Genomic DNA, 18,659 nt, shown 5'->3' with positions numbered 1-18,659 from the left:
TTTAGTAACACATAAGAGCCCATCTGTTATTATCCCCAGGACTTGGGCTTCTAGCCCCAACCGTACAGAGATGACTGGCAGAAAATAGCAACTTCAGCCCTCCGTTGATTAATGTCCAAACCCAGAGGAACTGCTTTTGTGGTCTGGTCCCTAGAGCAGAGAGTCATTTTCTTGGATTTTCAAGCTTACAGCATTCCTCTTCACATACCTAATCCTGAGGCACCTAACACAGCATCATCATGCTGACAATACTCAGAGGTCACTTTTGGTATTTATTTAAAATAAGCCATTTGCAGAACATTAAGAAGATGGAGTGATGGAATATATAGACTGTTCTACAACAGTCTTTGGAGCAGAACCATAATTTTCAGTATATATATTTTGTCACTATGGTGGGAGTAATTAGTAAATGAAAAGAGTGGCAGTTATTTTATAGGGTTTCGAAGAGTAATAGAAATTGTTAATGCTGGCCAAATCAATTAGAAGAGAAAATTGAGCCCAAGGAAAATTTAAGAGGGAGTACATGCACACACATGTACACATATGTGCACACACACAGTAGCTCTACCTTTTATTATATACATAAAAATTTAAATGTCATTTGCTGCTAATTAAGTTGCTATGTATTATGGTGCTATGTTTTCAGATGGCCCTACCCTCATGGCCCCATGGCCTGGGCTGATGAGATATGTCCACAAAACTTCAGTTCAGTGGCAAGATGCTAAAACTGTCAGCAGACTGCTCTGAGAGCACAAAAAAGGCAGCGGTTAATTCCACTCAGGAAGGAATGGAGAGCCAGGGAAGGTGCCTTGCCTGGGCTATTTACTTTAGAGGGTCCTGGTCTGGCCCTCATCTACATGTTCCCCCAGTTTCCACACATTCTGTCACCTAATAAATGTAGTCCAGGTCACTGGGACCTTGGAATTCTTTTCCTGTACATCTCTGTCCTCCTTCTAAGGCGTCAACAGGCCTGGCCTCTGGATCTGTTCTCCCAAGGACAGGCCGTGCCAACAGCATGACCCCACAGGCCAGAGGGGTGTTTTAGATGAACTCGAATTTGTGGGCTGGGGTATTCATATACATGCATACAAGACTCCTTACAGGACAAAGCCAGGAATAGAAAGAGAAGAGAGGGGCAAGGAATGGGGCCTAGAGGTCATTTCTTTCTGTTCCCTCTATACAGGCCAAAAATTCCAAATTCAAATCAGGCCTCCAAGATTGTTATAAAGGTACATGTATCAGGTAGAGGGTAGCACCTGAGTATTTGAGTGTGTGGTGTAGGGCCCTTTATTTGCACTCTATCCCTAGGTCCTGCATGTATTAGGGTGGGCTATGGGGAAGGCTTCCCAGAAGTAGAGCTCTTTGAGATGGGCTTTGAAAGCATGAGCATCCTCTCCATGTTTAAGCCACTGTGGGTGATTGGTGGCATGTCGCTGGGTCAGAGTTCATGGTAGAAGAGGCAGTAGTTATGCCAGTCAGTGAAGACCCTGGAATGCCATGGCATTGGGATCCCAGCCGTAGGCCATGACAAACCTTTGAAGTCTTGACATGATTAGATAGGACAGCTTGGAAGCTCTTTCGGCGGTCCATGCCATGAGGTTATGGTCTCAACAAAGGCCGTGTCAGCTTGCCCTCTGCTAGACATCTATGCTTAGTGGCTGCTCTGCTCTCAGTGATGATAAGGCCTTCTCTGAGATATGAAGCAGCTCCCCAGCACGAAAGAGACCAGCCTGAGGAAATGCCTGTATTTAGAAAATAAAATTCCTTCTTATCTAAGAATAATCTGTCTAAAGCCCAAAGCACCGCTTTCCTTTCATGTGTGTGATAAAGTTCAAGAAATATCTGTCTTTTCTGTCACCATCATGACAAGCTTTTGGGTTATCAGGAAACCACAAAATAATAAATTTTTGTTTAATCAGTAAAATTACTTTATTTACACTATTCAAGTCTTCTCTACTCTTTGCTTCAATGGATTTAACTGTGCCTAAGCATATATATTTGTCTCGAGCCAGCTTTCTTTTTTCTTTCTTTTTCTTTTCTTTTCTTTTCTTTTCTTTTCTTTTCTTTTCTTTTCTTTTCTTTTCTTTTCTTTTCTTTTCTTTTCCTTTTCCTTTTCCTTTTCCTTTTCTTCTTTCTTTCTTCCTTTCTTTCTTTTTCTTTTTCTTTTTCTTTATGGTACAGTACATATAGTATACTCTTGTATGGGCTTGGGATGTATGGCTGGAGTTTAAATAAAATTGGCATGACTGGAAGCACATGTCACAGAGACCTTCGTGTTCCAGAAATAGGACATGAAGGGTAAGGACTAGGAAATCGAATTTTATACAATGGGGCAGGAAATGTGTAAGCATTTTCCATTACTAAAAGACTCAGGTTAAATATGCTGCCCTGACCTAGAGCAGCTGGCTGACACTTCTACCTTATGTGCCAGGGATCTCTCTTGGTTTCTCCGGAAGGACATACAACCATTCCCAAATGCATAGGCAACATTTGTAGACCTGTTCAATCATGTATGCTGTATGCCAGAAACTAGCCCTGGCCCTTCCTCCATAAGTACTGGATATGAATATCCAATTTAAATTTATATATAGGATAGTTTTAGTCCTCTCAAAATGTCTGCTTTCATGTCCCTGTTAGTTATGTTGTATATGACATGTGACAATATATCCATTAAAACATTATGTACAATTATTCAACACTATGGGGTGGGGTGTGGAGGTTATTCAAATGCTAGCCTGTAAAACCATTTAGATTTTTCTTCGTTTGGTTTGTTCCTCAAATATTTATTGACTCAGTTTCTGGCCAGGCTCTGTGCTAGGCTTTGGCTATACAATGGGGTACAAACTCTTATAGAGTTTTTAATCCAGCCTGCAAAACAAACATCTAGACTAGCAATATGAAGAAGGCATGAGAAGGGTTTGCTGGGAGCCATGTAGGGTGTGATAGGGGCTTCAGCCAGGGCACTGGATTGAGGAGGAAAGAGAAGGGAGTGGAGGAAAGCTTTTAAAGGCAACAACAGCTAATCCAAAGCCTCACGAATGAGAAGGAGTATCCAGAAAAAAAGGGGCAATAAGAATTACAGGCAGAGTGAATCACGTGAGTACAACCCTAGATGCAAGAGAAATCTTAGCAGGTCAAGAAAACATTTTGGAAAAATCAACAGGGTTGAAGTATGATACCTGATGGGATCTGGATGGGGGGATACATCTAGAAAAATGGATAGGCATCAGTTTGGGAAAGGTATGTTAAGCCTCTATCTTGAGATCGATGGCAAATCAGTGAACTATTTTAAGCAGAGGAAGGGTTGCTATTGAGGCCACAAGGTAGAGAAGGAATTGGATGGACAAGACTGATGGCAGAGAGAAGAGTTAGAAAGCTGTTGGAATAACCCAAGTTCAGGATAATTTGATCAGTGGTCTCAGCTTAGATGTGCCTGCTGGGAGAGTACTTCCCTGATGCCAGCTTAACCTAGGGCCCCAGGATAGTCTGTCACAGCACCTTGTATTTTGCTATATGGCATTTATTAAAATTTATAATTATGCATTTCTATTAAAATTACTCGTTTCATGAAATGTCTCATTTACTAGGCAGTGAATTATTCCACTATGGCAGGAATCTGCTAGACTTATTAGCAGCTTTAGCACCTACAATACTACCTTGCAAATAGGAAGGACTCAATAAATATTTGTAAATAAGTGAATGGAGAAATGAATGGAAATTAATGGAAGTGGACAGATCTGTGGCATACTTGGGAGGTGGAATCAGTAGGACTTGGTGGTTGTTTGGAGGAGGCTAATGATAAGGGAAAAAGAACAGTCAAGAATGACTCCCAGACTTCTGACTTGAGTAGCCAGGTAGATAATGGTGCCATTCATGGGGAAAAGAGACACTTGAAGCTAGAGAGGGAAGTGAGAGAAGCAGGGTTTTGGCAAAGGGTGGATTATAAATTTAGCAGATTGAGCTGAGTATCAGATTCTGTTTTAATACTGGAAGCTACATTTCAAGTCCACCTTACCAAAAAAGTAACCAACCAAAAAAGCAAACCAACAACAAACTAAAAAATCAGCATAGAAGTATAGATGGGCAAATTGTTTTATTTTTACTGTTCAGTTTCCACGGGTTGTCCTTTCTAATTGTTTTATTTTAGCAGACAAAACAATTCATTAGGTTGTCAGTGTGCAATGTGTCTATGTATTAACATAGTGACTTTATTCCACAAAAAGTCACGTTTTCTTCGATATGAATTATTGCATCTTTATATTAATACAAGCATTCAAAATCAAGAAAGCCATATTAGGGTGTCAGGAATATGGTAGAAATTATTTTACTTTAGTAATATTTTTTCTTAGTACTTTTTTGTGATCAAAATGGAATATTGAAGAAAATTTAAAGGCTGTTTCCTGCTTTCTTATTTTTATTATTAAATATTTCCAAACCATATTTCTCCAATTTGAAGGCTTTCATTGAAGTCATCAAGTATCTTTTGCATATTTATATTGCCCTTTAAGTTGCACTTTTATGGTGGATTGGAGGAAATTTAATATTCTGGTGAAGATATAACATATCAAAACTTGACTTATGAATAGCAGCATCTAAACATTTTATAATGTAATGTTGTTACTCTTCAATAGCAGAGCACAGATGAAATGAAAAAGAGAAACAAACTGAAGCATCTGAAATTTTATTGTAAATTCTAAATTTCAGACTTGTATTTGCTTGAGTTCCAATGAGGGCAATAATCCCAGAATGTGTTGACTTCAGATTTCATAAAATCAAAAAATATTAAATTAGTCCTGATTTAATTAATTTTCCTCTTTGTTTCTCTTCTCTTCCTCTCTCTTTTCTTTTCACAGGTGGTTCAGAAGTGTATTCCTTTCCTAATCAGGCATTTGAAAGACTCAACCCATAATGATGTCATCCTAAACATCCTCATAGAGATAGCAGGCTATGAACCTGTGGCTTTGAACAGTTTTCTTCCAATGCTGAAAGAGATTGGTGAGAGATTCCCCTACCTCATCGGACAAATGGCGAGAATCTATGGAGCTGTGGGGCATGTGGATGAAGTAAGTTTGACTTTTTTTCCTCTCTAAATTCCATTGGCACTTAATCCACTGGGGGCTCTGTGAGCTGCAAATGGGTCCTGGAACTTCTGAGAGCTCCCATTTTTCTTTCAAAACTTTTGCATGGACAGTGGCCTTTGGATCAAGGACACATTATAGCAGAGCTAGGTTGAAGGTTCAGGAAGTAAGGATCTCATTGCTGGAGTGTCACCTGCGGAAGGGAAAGGATTAAAATGGAGGAAGCACTATGACAGATTAAGACCACTTTGTAATAACAATAACCAGTAAAAGAATTTCAACTCATTTCTGGTTGTAGTTCTGCTTAACTGAGGAAACCATCAGTAAGCATAGGGTTAGGCCTCAAACACTACTGATTAAAAGATCCCATAGCTATACTGTCAATAAGTGCCTGCATTCATTGGTGTATTTTGAGCCCTCCGGATGATGTTACTTGGAAGAGTGAAATAAATGTTCATGGTTGTTTAAAAGGCCTAGCCTAAATATTTGCATAATAGAATCTTTTGGCAGGAACAACAGGATGCCATCAGTTTGTGGGGATTAGACGACCGAGAAACGATTTCCAGAAATTCAGGTTCTGAAGGGTGTGCACGCATGCATGTCTGTCTGATGATTTTATATTGGGCTTTAGGACTATTATCTTTTTAAAATAAAAGTAAATATATAATTGATAGAGGGAAGCTTTTATTTTCACCCACTTACATATAATACAGTTATAAAAATCATACAACTCTTAAAAGGGAATCCATAGTCCATCAAGTTCAACCTCTTGATTCTACACAAGCGAAAATTAAAGGCAAGGAAAGTTAAATGACTTGCCCAGACCGAGACTGGGTTAGTTGGTGACCCCGCTGGAATTAGATCTTTGCTATCCTTGGCACTCTTTTCAAAGTTTGTCTTAGAATGGATCTGTGGTTCTGTTTTATTTTATTTTATTTCTGAGATTTGCCGAGGGCCTAGTGAAGGAGAGGCTTCCTTCTGGTGGAGGGCCTTTGTCCTCTAGCTTCCCAGACGAAGGTGGGAGAGCTGAGCTGCCAAGCAGCCTGTAACCGTCAACATGATGGGGGGATCTTGTAAAAGGATTACTTTGGTGTGGGCATGCTGCTTAGTATAATCCCTCTCTATCCACTGCTGCTGGGAATGTCTCACGCCTGCCACCATCTGCCTTCTGGTAACACTTTCCCGTGCCTGTCACCTTGGCTGCCAGGAAAACCCACTAGAGTGCCCAAGTGCTTTTAGGACAACTTCAGCTGACAGCTGTTTGATGGAATCTGCTGACCTCGCAGATTTTTATATGCACCAAAAACTTCAACCTGTGATGTGTGAGACCCTGGAATCTTAAAAAAGTTAACTCTTCCTGCACCTTAATGGTACTTATTTTCATCACAAATACATTTATGATTCATTAATATGTAGTAATGCACATTAGAAGTGATTAAACTTCCCACAGAAAATGTTACCTGTTAAAACAATAACAAAAAACACAAACCACATACAATTATGTCACTGTAGGTTTACCTGAACTAAGGCTAATCTGACAGAGAGTAGCCTGTTAGTGTGACTTTTGCATGACCCTAGGTGGGTGCAGTGAGAAGATGGGATCCAAACGGCCAGTGGAATCACTTATTTCACAATTCAGAGCATCGAAATATTTGCCCCTCCCCCATCTCTCATTCTCATATGTCCATGAAGACATCTATGTTTGGGGGAGAAAATTTTTTTTCTCGTGGTTCTGACTCACCTTCTCAACAAATAAAATTCTAGATCAAATACTTTCCAAATGTACCTGGATATCAGGATTACATGGGGAGTTTTTTTTTAATAATATAAGTTCTTGGGCCTCATAGAAAATCTACTAAATCAGAATCTCTAGGAAAGGAACCTAGGAATCTGGATTTGTGGGATCCTCTGACAGGTAATTCTTATGCAGCTGTTAGTGGATCAGTATTTGAGATTTCATGATGTCAAGTATTTAAAGCATATTCTAGAGAGGGAAGATGGCGGCGTAGGAGGACGCTGGGCTCACCGCGCGTCCTGCTGATCACTTAGATTCCACCTACACCTGCCTAAATAACCCAGAAAACCACCAGAGGATTAGCAGAACGGAGTCGCCGGAGCCAAGCACAGACGAGAGGCCCACGGAAGAGGGTAGGAAGGGCGGCGAGGCGGTGCGCGCTCCACGGACTGGCGGGAGGGAGCCGGGGCGGAGGGGCGGCTCGCCGGCCAAGCAGAGCCCCCGAGTCTGGCTTGCAAAAAGCGGAGGGGCCTGACGGACTGAGTTCCGACAGCAAGCGCGACTTAGCGTCTGGGAGGTCATAAGTTAACAGCTCTGCTCAGAAAGCGGGAAGGCTGGAGGACAAAGGGAAGGAGAGCTGCTGAGCCCCCGGACGACAGAGCTCAGTTTGGTGGGGAACAAAGGCGCTCGCCAGCGCCATCTCCCCCGCCCATCCCCCAGCCAAAATCCCAAAGAGAACCAGTTCCTGCCAGGGAACTTGCTCGCTCCGCGCGCAAACACCCAACTCTACGCTTCTGCGGAGCCAAACCTCCGGCAGCGGATCTGACTCCCTCCTGCTGCCACAGGGCCCCTCCTGAAGAGGATCACCTAAGGAGAAGCAAGCTAAGCCTGCCCCTCCTGCCCCTGTGCACCTTGCCTACCCACCCCAGCTAAGACGCCAGATCCCCAGCATCACAAGCCTGGCAGTGTGCAAGTAGCCCAGACAGGCCACCCCACCCCACAGTGAATCCCGCCCCTAGGAGAGGGGAAGAGAAGGCACGCACCAGTCTGACTGTGGACACAGCTGTGGGCTGGGGGCAGACATCAGGTCTGACTGCGGCTCCGCCCACGAACTCCAGTTATACACCACAGCACAGGGGAAGTGCCCTGCAGGTCCTCACCACGCCAGGGACTATCCAAAATGACCAAGCGGAAGAATTCCCCTCAGAAGAATCTCCAGGAAATAACAACAGCTAATGAGCTGATCAAAAAGGATTTAAACAATATAACAGAAAGTGAATTTAGAATAATAGTCATAAAATTAATCGCTGGGCTTGAAAACAGTATAGCGGACAGCAGAGAATCTCTTGCTACAGAGATCAAGGGACTAAGGAACAGTCACGAGGAGCTGAAAAACGCTTTAAACGAAATGCATAACAAAATGGAAACCACCACAGCTCGGATTGAAGAGGCAGAGGAGAGAATAGGTGAACTAGAAGATAAAGTTATGGAAAAAGAGGAAGCTGAGAAAAAGAGAGATAAAAAAATCCAGGAGTATGAGGGGAAAATTAGAGAACTAAGTGATACACTAAAAAGAAATAATATACGCATTATTGGTATCCCAGAGGAGGAAGAGAGAGGGAAAGGTGCTGAAGGGGTACTTGAAGAAATAATAGCTGAGAACTTCCCTGAAGTGGGGAAGGAAAAAGGCATTGAAATCCAAGAGGCACAGAGAACTCCCTTCAGACGTAACTTGAATCGATCTTCTGCACGACATATCATAGTGAAACTGGCAAAATACAAGGATAAAGAGAAAATTCTGAAAGCAGCAAGGGGTAAACGTGCCCTCACATATAAAGGGAGACCTATAAGACTCCTGACTGATCTCTCTTTTGAAACTTGGCAGGCCAGAAAGAATTGGCACGAGATTTTCAGTGTGCTAGACAGAAAAAATATGCAGCCGAGAATCCTTTAACCAGCAAGTCTGTCATTTAGAATCGAAGGAGAGATAAAGGTCTTCCCAAACAAACAAAAACTGAAGGAATTTGTCACCACTAAACCAGCCCTCCAAGAGATCCTAAGGGGGACCCTGTGAGACAAAGTACCAGAGACATCACCACAAGCATAAAACATACAGACATCACAATGACTCTAAACCCATACCTTTCTATAATAACACTGAATGTAAATGGATTAAATGCGCCAACCAAAAGACATAGGGTATCAGAATGGATAAAAAAACAAGACCCATCTATTTGCTGTCTACAAGAGACTCATTTTAGACCTGAGGACACCTTTAGATTGAGAGTGAGGGGATGGAGAACTATTTATCATGCTACTGGAAGCCAAAAGAAAGCTGGAGTAGCCATCCTTATATCAGACAAACTAGACTTTAAATTAAAGGCTGTAACAAGAGATGAAGAAGGACATTATATAATAGTGACAGGGTCTATCCATCAGGAAGAGCTAACAATTATAAATGTCTATGCACCGAATACTGGAGCCCCCAAATATATAAAACAATTACTCATAAACAGAAGCAACCTTATTGATAAGAATGTGGTAATTGCAGGGGACTTTAACACCCCACTTACAGAAATGGATAGATCAACTAGACACACGGTCAATAAAGAAACAAGGGCCCTGAATGAGACATTGGATCAGATGGACTTGACAGATATATTTAGAACTCTGCATCCCAAAGCAAAAGAATATACTTTCTTCTCGAGTGCACATGGAACATTCTCCAAGATAGATCATATACTGGGTCACAAAACAGCCCTTCATAAGTTTACAAGAATTGAAATCATACCATGCATACTTTCAGACCACAATGCTATGAAGCTTGAAATCAACCACAGAAAAAAGTCTGGAAAACCTCCAAAAGCATGGAGGTTAAAGAACACCCTACTAACGAATGAGTGGGTCAACCAGGCAATTAGAGAAGAAATTAAAAAATATATGGAAACAAACGAAAATGAAAATACAACAATCCAAACGCTTTGGGATGCAGCGAAGGCAGTCCTGAGAGGAAAATACATTGCAATCCAGGCCTATCTCAAGAAACAAGAAAAATCCCAAATACAAAATCTAACAGCACACCTAAAGGAAATAGAAGCAGAACAGCAAAGGCAGCCTAAACCCAGCAGAAGAAGAGAAATAATAAAGATCAGAGCAGAAATAAACAATATAGAATCTAAAAAAACTGTAGAGCAGATCAACGAAACCAAGAGTTGGTTTTTTGAAAAAATAAACAAAATTGACAAACCTCTAACCAGGCTTCTCAAAAAGAAAAGGGAGATGACCCAAATAAATAAAATCATGAATGAAAATGGAATGATTACAACCAATCCCTCAGAGATACAAACAATTATCAGGGAATACTATGAAAAATTATATGCCAACAAATTGGACAACCTGGAAGAAATGGACAAATTCCTGAACACCCACACTCTTCCAAAACTCAATCAGGAGGAAATAGAAAGCTTGAACAGACCCATCACCAGCGAAGAAATTGAATCGGTTATCAAAAATCTCCCAACAAGGGGGCGCCTGGGTGGCGCAGTCGGTTAAGCGTCCGACTTCAGCCAGGTCACGATCTCGCGGTCCGTGAGTTCGAGCCCCGCGTCAGGCTATGGGCTGATGGCTCAGAGCCTGGAGCCTGTTTCCAATTCTGTGTCTCCCTCTCTCTCTGCCCCTCCCCCGTTCATGCTCTGTCTCTCTCTGTCCCAAAAATAAATAAACGTTGAAAAAAAAAAAATTAAAAAAAAAAATCTCCCAACAAATAAGAGTCCAGGACCAGATGGCTTACCAGGGGAGTTCTACCAGACGTTTAAAGCAGAGATAATACCTATCCTTCTCAAGCTATTCCAAGAAATAGAAAGGGAAGGAAAACTTCCAGACTCATTCTATGAAGCCAGTATTACTTTGATTCCTAAACCAGACAGAGACCCAGTAAAAAAAGAGAACTACAGGCCAATATCCCCGATGAATATGGATACAAAAATTCTCAATAAGATACTAGCAAATCGAATTCAATGGCATATAAAAAGAATTATTCACCATGATCAAGTGGGATTCATTCCTGGGATGCAGGGCTGGTTCAACATTCGCAAATCAATCAACGTGATACATCACATTAACAAAAAAAAGGAGAAAAACCATATGATCCTGTCAATCGATGCAGAAAAGGCCTTCGACAAAATCCAGCACCCTTTCTTAATAAAAACTCTTGAGAAAGTCGGGATAGAAGGAACATACTTAAAGATCATAAAAGCCATTTATGAAAAGCCCACAGCTAACATCATCCTCAACGGGGAAAAACTGAGAGCTTTTTCCCTGAGATCAGGAACACGACAGGGATGCCCACTCTCACCGCTGTTGTTTAACATAGTGCTGGAAGTTCTAGCAACAGCAATCAGACAACAAAAGGAAATCAAAGGCATCAAAATTGGCAAAGATGAAGTCAAGCTTTCGCTCTTTGCAGATGACATGATATTATACATGGAAAATCCGATAGACTCCACCAAAAGTCTGCTAGAACTGATCCACGAATTCAGCAAAGTTGCAGGATACAAAATCAATGTACAGAAATCAGTTGCATTCTTATACACTAACAATGAAGCAACAGAAAGACAAATAAAGAAACTGATCCCATTCACAATTGCACCAAGAAGCATAAAATACCTAGGAATAAATCTAACCAAAGATGTAAAGGATCTGTATGCTGAAAACTATAGAAAGCTTATGAAGGTAATTGAAGAAGATTTAAAGAAATGGAAAGACATTCCCTGCTCATGGATTGGAAGAATAAATATTGTCAAAATGTCAATACTACCCAAAGCTATCTACACATTCAATGCAATCCCAATCAAAATGGCACCAGCATTCTTCTCAAAACTAGAACAAGCAATCCTAAAATTCATATGGAACCACAAAAGGCCCTGAATAGCCAAAGTAATTTTGAAGAAGAAGACCAAAGCAGGAGGCATCACAATCCCAGACTTTAGCCTCTACTACAAAGCTGTCATCATCAAGACAGCATGGTATTGGCAGAAAAACAGACACATAGACCAATGGAATAGAATAGAAACCCCAGAACTCGACCCACAAACGTATGGCCAACTCATCTTTGACAAAGCAGGAAAAAACATCCAATGGAAAAAAGACAGTCTCTTTAACAAATGGTGCTGGGAGAACTGGACAGCAACATGCAGAAGGTTGAAACTAGACCACTCTCTCACACCATTCACAAAAATAAACTCAAAATGGATAAAGGACCTGAATGTGAGACAGGAAACCATCAAAACCTTAGAGGAGAAAGCAGGAAAAGACCTCTCTGACCTCAGCCGTAGCAATCTCTTACTCGACACATCCCCAAAGGCAAGGGAATTAAAAGCAAAAGTGAATTCCTGGGACCTTATGAAGATAAAAAGCTTCTGCACAGCAAAGGAAACAACCAACAAAACTAAAAGGCAACCAACGGAATGGGAAAAGATATTTGCAAATGACATATCGGACAAAGGGCTAGTATCCAAAATCTATAAAGAGCTCACCAAACTCCACACCCGAAAAGCAAATAACCCAGTGAAGAAATGGGCAGAAAACATGAATAGACACTTCTCTAAAGAAGACATCCGGATGGCCAACAGGCACATGAAAAGATGTTCAGCGTCGCTCCTTATCAGGGAAACACAAATCAAAACCACACTCAGGTATCACCTCACGCCAGTCAGAGTGGCCAAAATGAACAAATCAGGAGACTATAGATGCTGGAGAGGATGTGGAGAAACGGGAACCCTCTTGCACTGTTGGTGGGAATGCAAATTGGTGCAGCCGCTCTGGAAAAGTGTGGAGGTTCCTCAGAAAATTAAAAATAGACCTACCCTATGACCCAGCAATAGCACTGCTAGGAATTTATCCAAGGGACACAGGAGTACTGATGCATAGGGGTACTTGTACCCCAATGTTCATAGCAGCACTCTCAACAATAGCCAAATTATGGAAAGAGCCTAAATGTCCATCAACTGATGAATGGATAAAGAAATTGTGGTTTATATACACAATGGAGTACTACGTGGCAATGAGAAAAAATGAAATATGGCCTTTTGTAGCAACGTGGATGGAACTGGAGAGTGTGATGCTAAGTGAAATAAGCCATACAGAGAAAGACAGATACCATATGGTTTCACTCTTATGTGGATCCTGAGAAACTTAAGAGAAACCCATGGGGGAGGGGAACAAAAAAAAAAAAAAAAAGAGGTTAGAGTGGGAGAGAGCCAAAGCATAAGAGACTGTTGAGAACTGAGAACAAACTAAGGGTTGATGGGGGGTGGGAGGGAGGAGAGGGTGGGTGATGGGTACTGAGGAGGGCACCTTTTGGGATGAGCACTGGGTGTTGTATGGAAACCAATTTGACAATAAATTTCATATAAAAAATAAAATAAAATAAAGCATATTCTATCTTAGACTTAAAATCAGGTCTTGTCCATCACTCTTTATGCCTTTCTCCATCAAGCCATGTGAATCAATTAAGACTTTTCCAGACTACTGATACAGCTGATACTGATACAGTTTAGATTAGGTATGGTTGAGAGTAACACCAAAGTTCAAAATAATAGTGACTTAAACAAATACAGTTATCTATTTCTCTTATACATAAAGAAGTCTAGAAAGCAGTCAGCCTAGAAATACAGGTTTCAGAGACCCAGGTTCCTTCTACTTTATTGCATTGCCTTCCTTGAACACAATAGAAAACACATGACTTCCATGTCATGGTCCAAGGTGGCTACTCGTCTCCACCCATCAAGTCAGTATTTCAGTCAGCAGGAAGGTGAAAAAAAAAGGACTCTTCCACATAGTCAAACACAACCTCCTATTCATATCCCATTGCTACCATAGAACAAAACTACATATGACCATACCTAGCTGCAAGGGAGGCTAGAACATGTAGTCTGGATTCAAGTAGTTACATATCAAGAGAGAATCAAGGGCAGAAATAATGATGGAGGTCACGGAATGTCTCTGGTGCAGTTTGGCAAGTCATTTTGTTTCTCTGGGTCTGTTTTCTCTACTCAAAAATAACATCCTTGCACAGGTATACCTCCTTTCTGCTCTGATATTCTTGATTTCATTATTCCATTTCCTTTAAGATCAGCCTGACCAAATTACCTATATAAATGTCAGTCAGGCTCCTTTACTGAGATATAATACCCTTCTTATTTGTTTCTAACACTGAAAATATCACCATTAGAAAGTCTTTCTTTTAGTTTTAAAGAATACTAAAGCTCAGATGTCCCAAGAATAAGCGTAGTAGTCTAAGCAGCTATTAACTGATTAATTTGAGTGAATCTGTTCAACTTTCTAAAACTCTCATAGAGCCATATTCCCAAATACCAAAACCAGCAGGGAAGATATATATGTATTTCTGTCCAGCCTCCTTCTAAAAAGAAACATGAAGTTACTGAAGGACATTGCCAGGTGGGCCTGAGGGCAGAAGTTAGGGTCCTGGACACCTATGGAGGAGGGAATTGCAATAAAGAGGAAGTAGCAGGAACTTTGCCCTGGAAAAAACCCCATCATTTTCTGTGTGGAGAACTTGGTCTCTGGTTAGATAAAGATGCATGAGAATATATAAGATATAGAAATGTTTAGGGTGTTAATGATAAGACAGCCACAGTACCCTATTGACCTCAGGCCCTAGGATCCTCTCTCTCATCCTGTCCTGGTTTTGTCTAAAAATTGACTCCATTTAAAAATTTTTCTCTTTGCACAAAAGTAGAATTTCTGGATGTATTCAGGGGTTTCAGCATCAGGTGATTACACTGATAGGATTTAAAAGATTTTGGAAGTGCAGAAGAGCCAATCCAACTTTGAGAATCTTGCTCCAACTTTTGGAATGCACGATCTGTGACTGACTGGAGCCTACTGTTTCATCCTGCTTTGTTACCTGGCCTCCAGAAAACTGCACTGTTAGATCCTTAAGAAGAAAAGGGGAGTCTCCTGAGGGTATGCAATCATCAGGTGAGGCATAACCTTGGAGTAGAGCTAGCCTGGAATTAGTCACATGAGTTATTAATCAACTTCCTCACCTTCTGTATTTGAATGAAGCCACGTGTGAGAACTGCCAGGCCTGTCTACAGGGGATCCAAGCCGGATGTGCCCTGTCTTTCAAATCAGGGCCCATCTGGGTGGGCACACTGTTTTCAGCAGCTTGATAGCAACATCACGGTTTTTTCATCTGCATTGCACCTCACAGAGGAAAGTTGTATATATAAACCAAAAACTAAAGCCCGATAGATCCTTATACTCACCATCTCCCAAATTACCTCAGGAATTTTTTTTTCCACCCAAATTTAAATGAAACCGTGTTTAATAGCTTGATAGTGCTTTTGTCAATATGTGAGGCAATACAGTGTCTCCTGAGCCATTTTCAGGTTTGTGCTGACGCACAAAGCACATCTACTGAACAGAGAATAAAATGGAAGAAACACAGGCCAGAGAAACCTGCTTCTGGGGCAACTGATGCATTGTTGCCCCTGAGTTGCCTCTTCCTTGTCACTGTCAAGAAAAGGACACAGATGGTTTCCATCATGCCAGGATTTAATCCACCTGTGTGGGATGCTCAGTTGAAGCAGATGCACAAATAAGAAATATCACTATATTAGATATGTCCTCACATTGGCAAAAATGCACAGACCCTTTTATCTTTCTTCAATGAGAAGTCTGCAGTGGAGACCTTAGGAGACAAAGCAGTTCTCAAGAATCCATCCCCAAAGCACCCAACAGTTTGGTGCTACCACATCTCTGGCAAACTCCTGGTCTGACTTAAGTCAAGCCCAAGGCAGCCTCAGCCTTGTTCACCAACAATACAGGAACCAAACCCTGCCCACAATAGGCAAAGAGAGTCATTGCAGATCACTGGGCTAAAGGCAAAAGTGGCACAGACACAACAGAAGGGCACACATACATAGGAAACACTCCTGAAGCAATAGGTTCTGATGAACAGGGGACAGTGTGCTGCAGGAAGCTAGAGGACCACTTTTTCATGCAGCCACTACTTTCAAGAACAGGAGATATAGCTGACTTTCCTAACGTGAAGACACAGACACAGAGAGTTAGACAAATGAAAAGATAGAAAAATATGTACCAAATGAAAGAACAGGAAAAAAAAAGCACAGCAATAGATCTAAACAAAGTGGAGAATTTGATAGAGAATTTAAGGATACTCACTGGCTGTGATACTCACTGAACTTGAGAAGAGAGTAGAGGATCTCAGACCCTCAACAAAGAGAGAAAACACATAAAAAAAGAACCAATCAGAAATGAAGAACTCAGTAACTGAAATTAAAAATAAATTAGATGGAATAAATAGGAGATTGGAGGAAGCAGAAGAATGGGTCAGTGACCTGGAGGACAGAATGATGGAAAGCAATCAGTCTGAACAGGAAAGAAAAAAAAATAGTAAAAAAAAAAAAAAAAATGAAAAGAAGACTTAGGACCTCAGCAAAACAATGAAGTGTAATAACATTTGTATTATAGGAATCCCAGAAGGAGAAGAGAAAGAAAAGGGGGCAGAAATTCTATTTGAAGAAATATAGCTGAAAAAATCCTGTTCTGGGCAAGGAAATAAAAATCCAGATCTGAGAGGTGGGGGGGAGCCAAGATGGCTGAAAAGCATGGAAGTTTTTTGTATGTCTGGCATCCATGAAATGCAGCCAGACCAACACTAAACCATCCTGCACACCTAGAAAACTGATTTGAGGATTAACACAACAATCTGCACAACCTGAACCACAGAACTCAGCAGGTACATGGCACAGAGAGGTAAACTGGGGGAGAGAGAAGCCATGGAGGGCAGGGAGCCACTTTTGCATGCAGAGAGAGGATGGAGACAGGGGAGGGGGTGGAGAATATGGGAAAGCACCCCTCCAAAGCAGCTAGGAAGTGGAAAATTGGAAACAGCCTCAGGGACTTAACTAAAAAGGGAGAAAGGAGAAAGGAGAAGACTTAATTCCATTAAGACTGTAAACAAGAGGAGCACAGTCTGAAACTCCGCAGCTCCATACCTGGTGGTGCTCTGGTGGGAAGGGCGAATCCCCAGGAGCAGAGCAGGGTCTGGGAGGTTCTCAGGCCACATGGGGAGAAGTGGTTCCACTGCCGGAAGGACATTTGGTAGAGGCTGTGAGGCCACCTGGGCCCAGAAGACCCCAGAAAATGGCCACATTCACTGGTGCTGGAACAAGGTCGTTGGGGGTGAAGCCTGGTGCCAGATGTGTGTTGTGATTTTCCATAATCCCTGAAACGCTGCTGCTACACTATCTCTCAAAGTTTTCCTGGGGCAGGCTGGCACCTGGCCACAGTCTCTGGGCATCGACTACAGCACAGTAACACGAACTTTCCTGGGTGTGGCCAGCATTTGGCCATTGCTCAGTGAGACCCTCCACAGAGGGGTGGATTGGGTCAAAGACACAGTCCCTCACAAGTGGGGGGCCAGGGAAGACAGCCGCATCTGAGACAAAACTCGGGAGAGAGGTGCTGCCTGGGCCTTGGTCATGGACAGTATGAAAGCAGGGAGTGGACAGAAGCCAAAGACGAAGGACGGGTGCATGATTGCTGATCGGGAAGAACAGAGTTCTGATACTAGAGACTTGGTAGCTGGGTGGGGCAATTTTCTCCGCTCCAAGGTATGCGCATACGCACCTACAAGCGCCACAACAATCCACCCCACTAGGCTACCAGCGCCATCTAGTGGAGAACAGAGCTGTTTCACTAAGCCCCGCCCAACTGGGCCAACCTCGCTCTTCAAGAACACAAGTCTCACTGCCTGATTAGTTGATGAGCTATAAAGCACTTCATAGTTGGACTCCTAGAGGAAAAGGAAGTAATTCCAGTCATATTTCAATCTGTTAGCCAGTCCAACTATTCAATTTTCTTTTTCTTTCTTTCTTTCTTTCTTTCTTTCTTTCTTTCTTTCTTTCTTTCTTTCTCTCTCTCTCTCTCTCTCTCTCTCTCTCTCTTTTTCATTGCTTTTCTTTTCTTATATAAAGAAAGAGGAAAAGTTCATTTTTATTTTCAATTTTTATTAAAAATATTTTTCTTTAATTTTTTTCTACTATATTTTTTTACTTTTGTGTAAATGTTTTCAAATTCTATTTTACTTCCATCATTTCATTTTAGTCTACTTCAGTGTATTCATTTTTTAAATTTTCAAATGATTTCCTTTTTTTTTCTACACAAGAACACTCAGATCAATGGAATAGAATAGAGAACCCAGAAATGGACCCACAAACGTATGGCCAACTAATCTTTGACAAAGCAGGAAAGAATATTCAATGGAATAAAGACAGTCTCTTCAGCAAGTGGTGCTGGGAAAACTGGACAGCAACATGCAGAAGAATGAACCTGGACCACTTTCTTACACCATACACAAAAATAAACTCAAAATGGATGAAAGACCTCAATGTAAGACAGGAAGCCATCAAAATCCTCGAGGAGAAAGTAGGCAAAAACCTCTTTGATCTTGCCCGAAGCAACTTCTTACTCAACATATCTCCGGAGGCAAGGGAAACAAAAGCAAAAATGAACTATTGGGACCTCATCAAAATAAAAAGCTTCTGCACAGTAAAGGAAACAATCAGCAACACTAAAAGGCAACTGACAGAATGGGAGAAGATATTTGCAAATGACATATCAGATAAAGGGTTGGTATCCAAAATCTATAAAGAACTTCTCAAACTCAACAGCCAAAAACCAAATAATCCAGTGAAGAAACGAGCAAAAGACATGAATAGACACTTCTCCAAAGAAGACATCCTGATGGCCAACTGACACATGAAAAAATGCTCCACATCACTCATCATCAGGGA

General features: G+C 41.5%; 1 protein-coding gene and 1 long non-coding RNA gene across 11 annotated transcripts in view; one reads left to right on the top strand and one right to left on the bottom strand.

The window, feature by feature from the left end:
• The window catches only part of VEPH1 (ventricular zone expressed PH domain containing 1), a 327,919-nt gene that overhangs the window by 138,544 nt on the left and 170,716 nt on the right, over positions 1-18,659 (top strand). For all 10 annotated transcript variants that reach the window (XM_086674592.1, XM_086674591.1, XM_086674590.1 and 7 more), the window contains one exon: positions 4,854-5,063. In XM_086674592.1, coding sequence (XP_086530718.1) covers positions 4,854-5,063 — 210 coding nt within the window. The remainder of the gene's footprint in view (positions 1-4,853; positions 5,064-18,659) is intronic.
• On the bottom strand, positions 4,666-6,168 carry LOC147577252 (uncharacterized). Its single transcript, XR_015240091.1, has 2 exons — positions 5,898-6,168; positions 4,666-5,271 (listed from the first exon to the last, which is right to left on the bottom strand). It is a non-coding gene; the product is annotated as an uncharacterized LOC147577252 (long non-coding RNA).

Source organism: Puma concolor, chromosome C2, assembly GCF_028749965.1.
Source record: "Puma concolor isolate L17-30 chromosome C2, mPumCon1.1.hap2, whole genome shotgun sequence".
NCBI lineage: Eukaryota > Metazoa > Chordata > Mammalia > Carnivora > Felidae > Puma > Puma concolor.
This window is presented reverse-complemented; position numbering and strand designations above follow the sequence as displayed.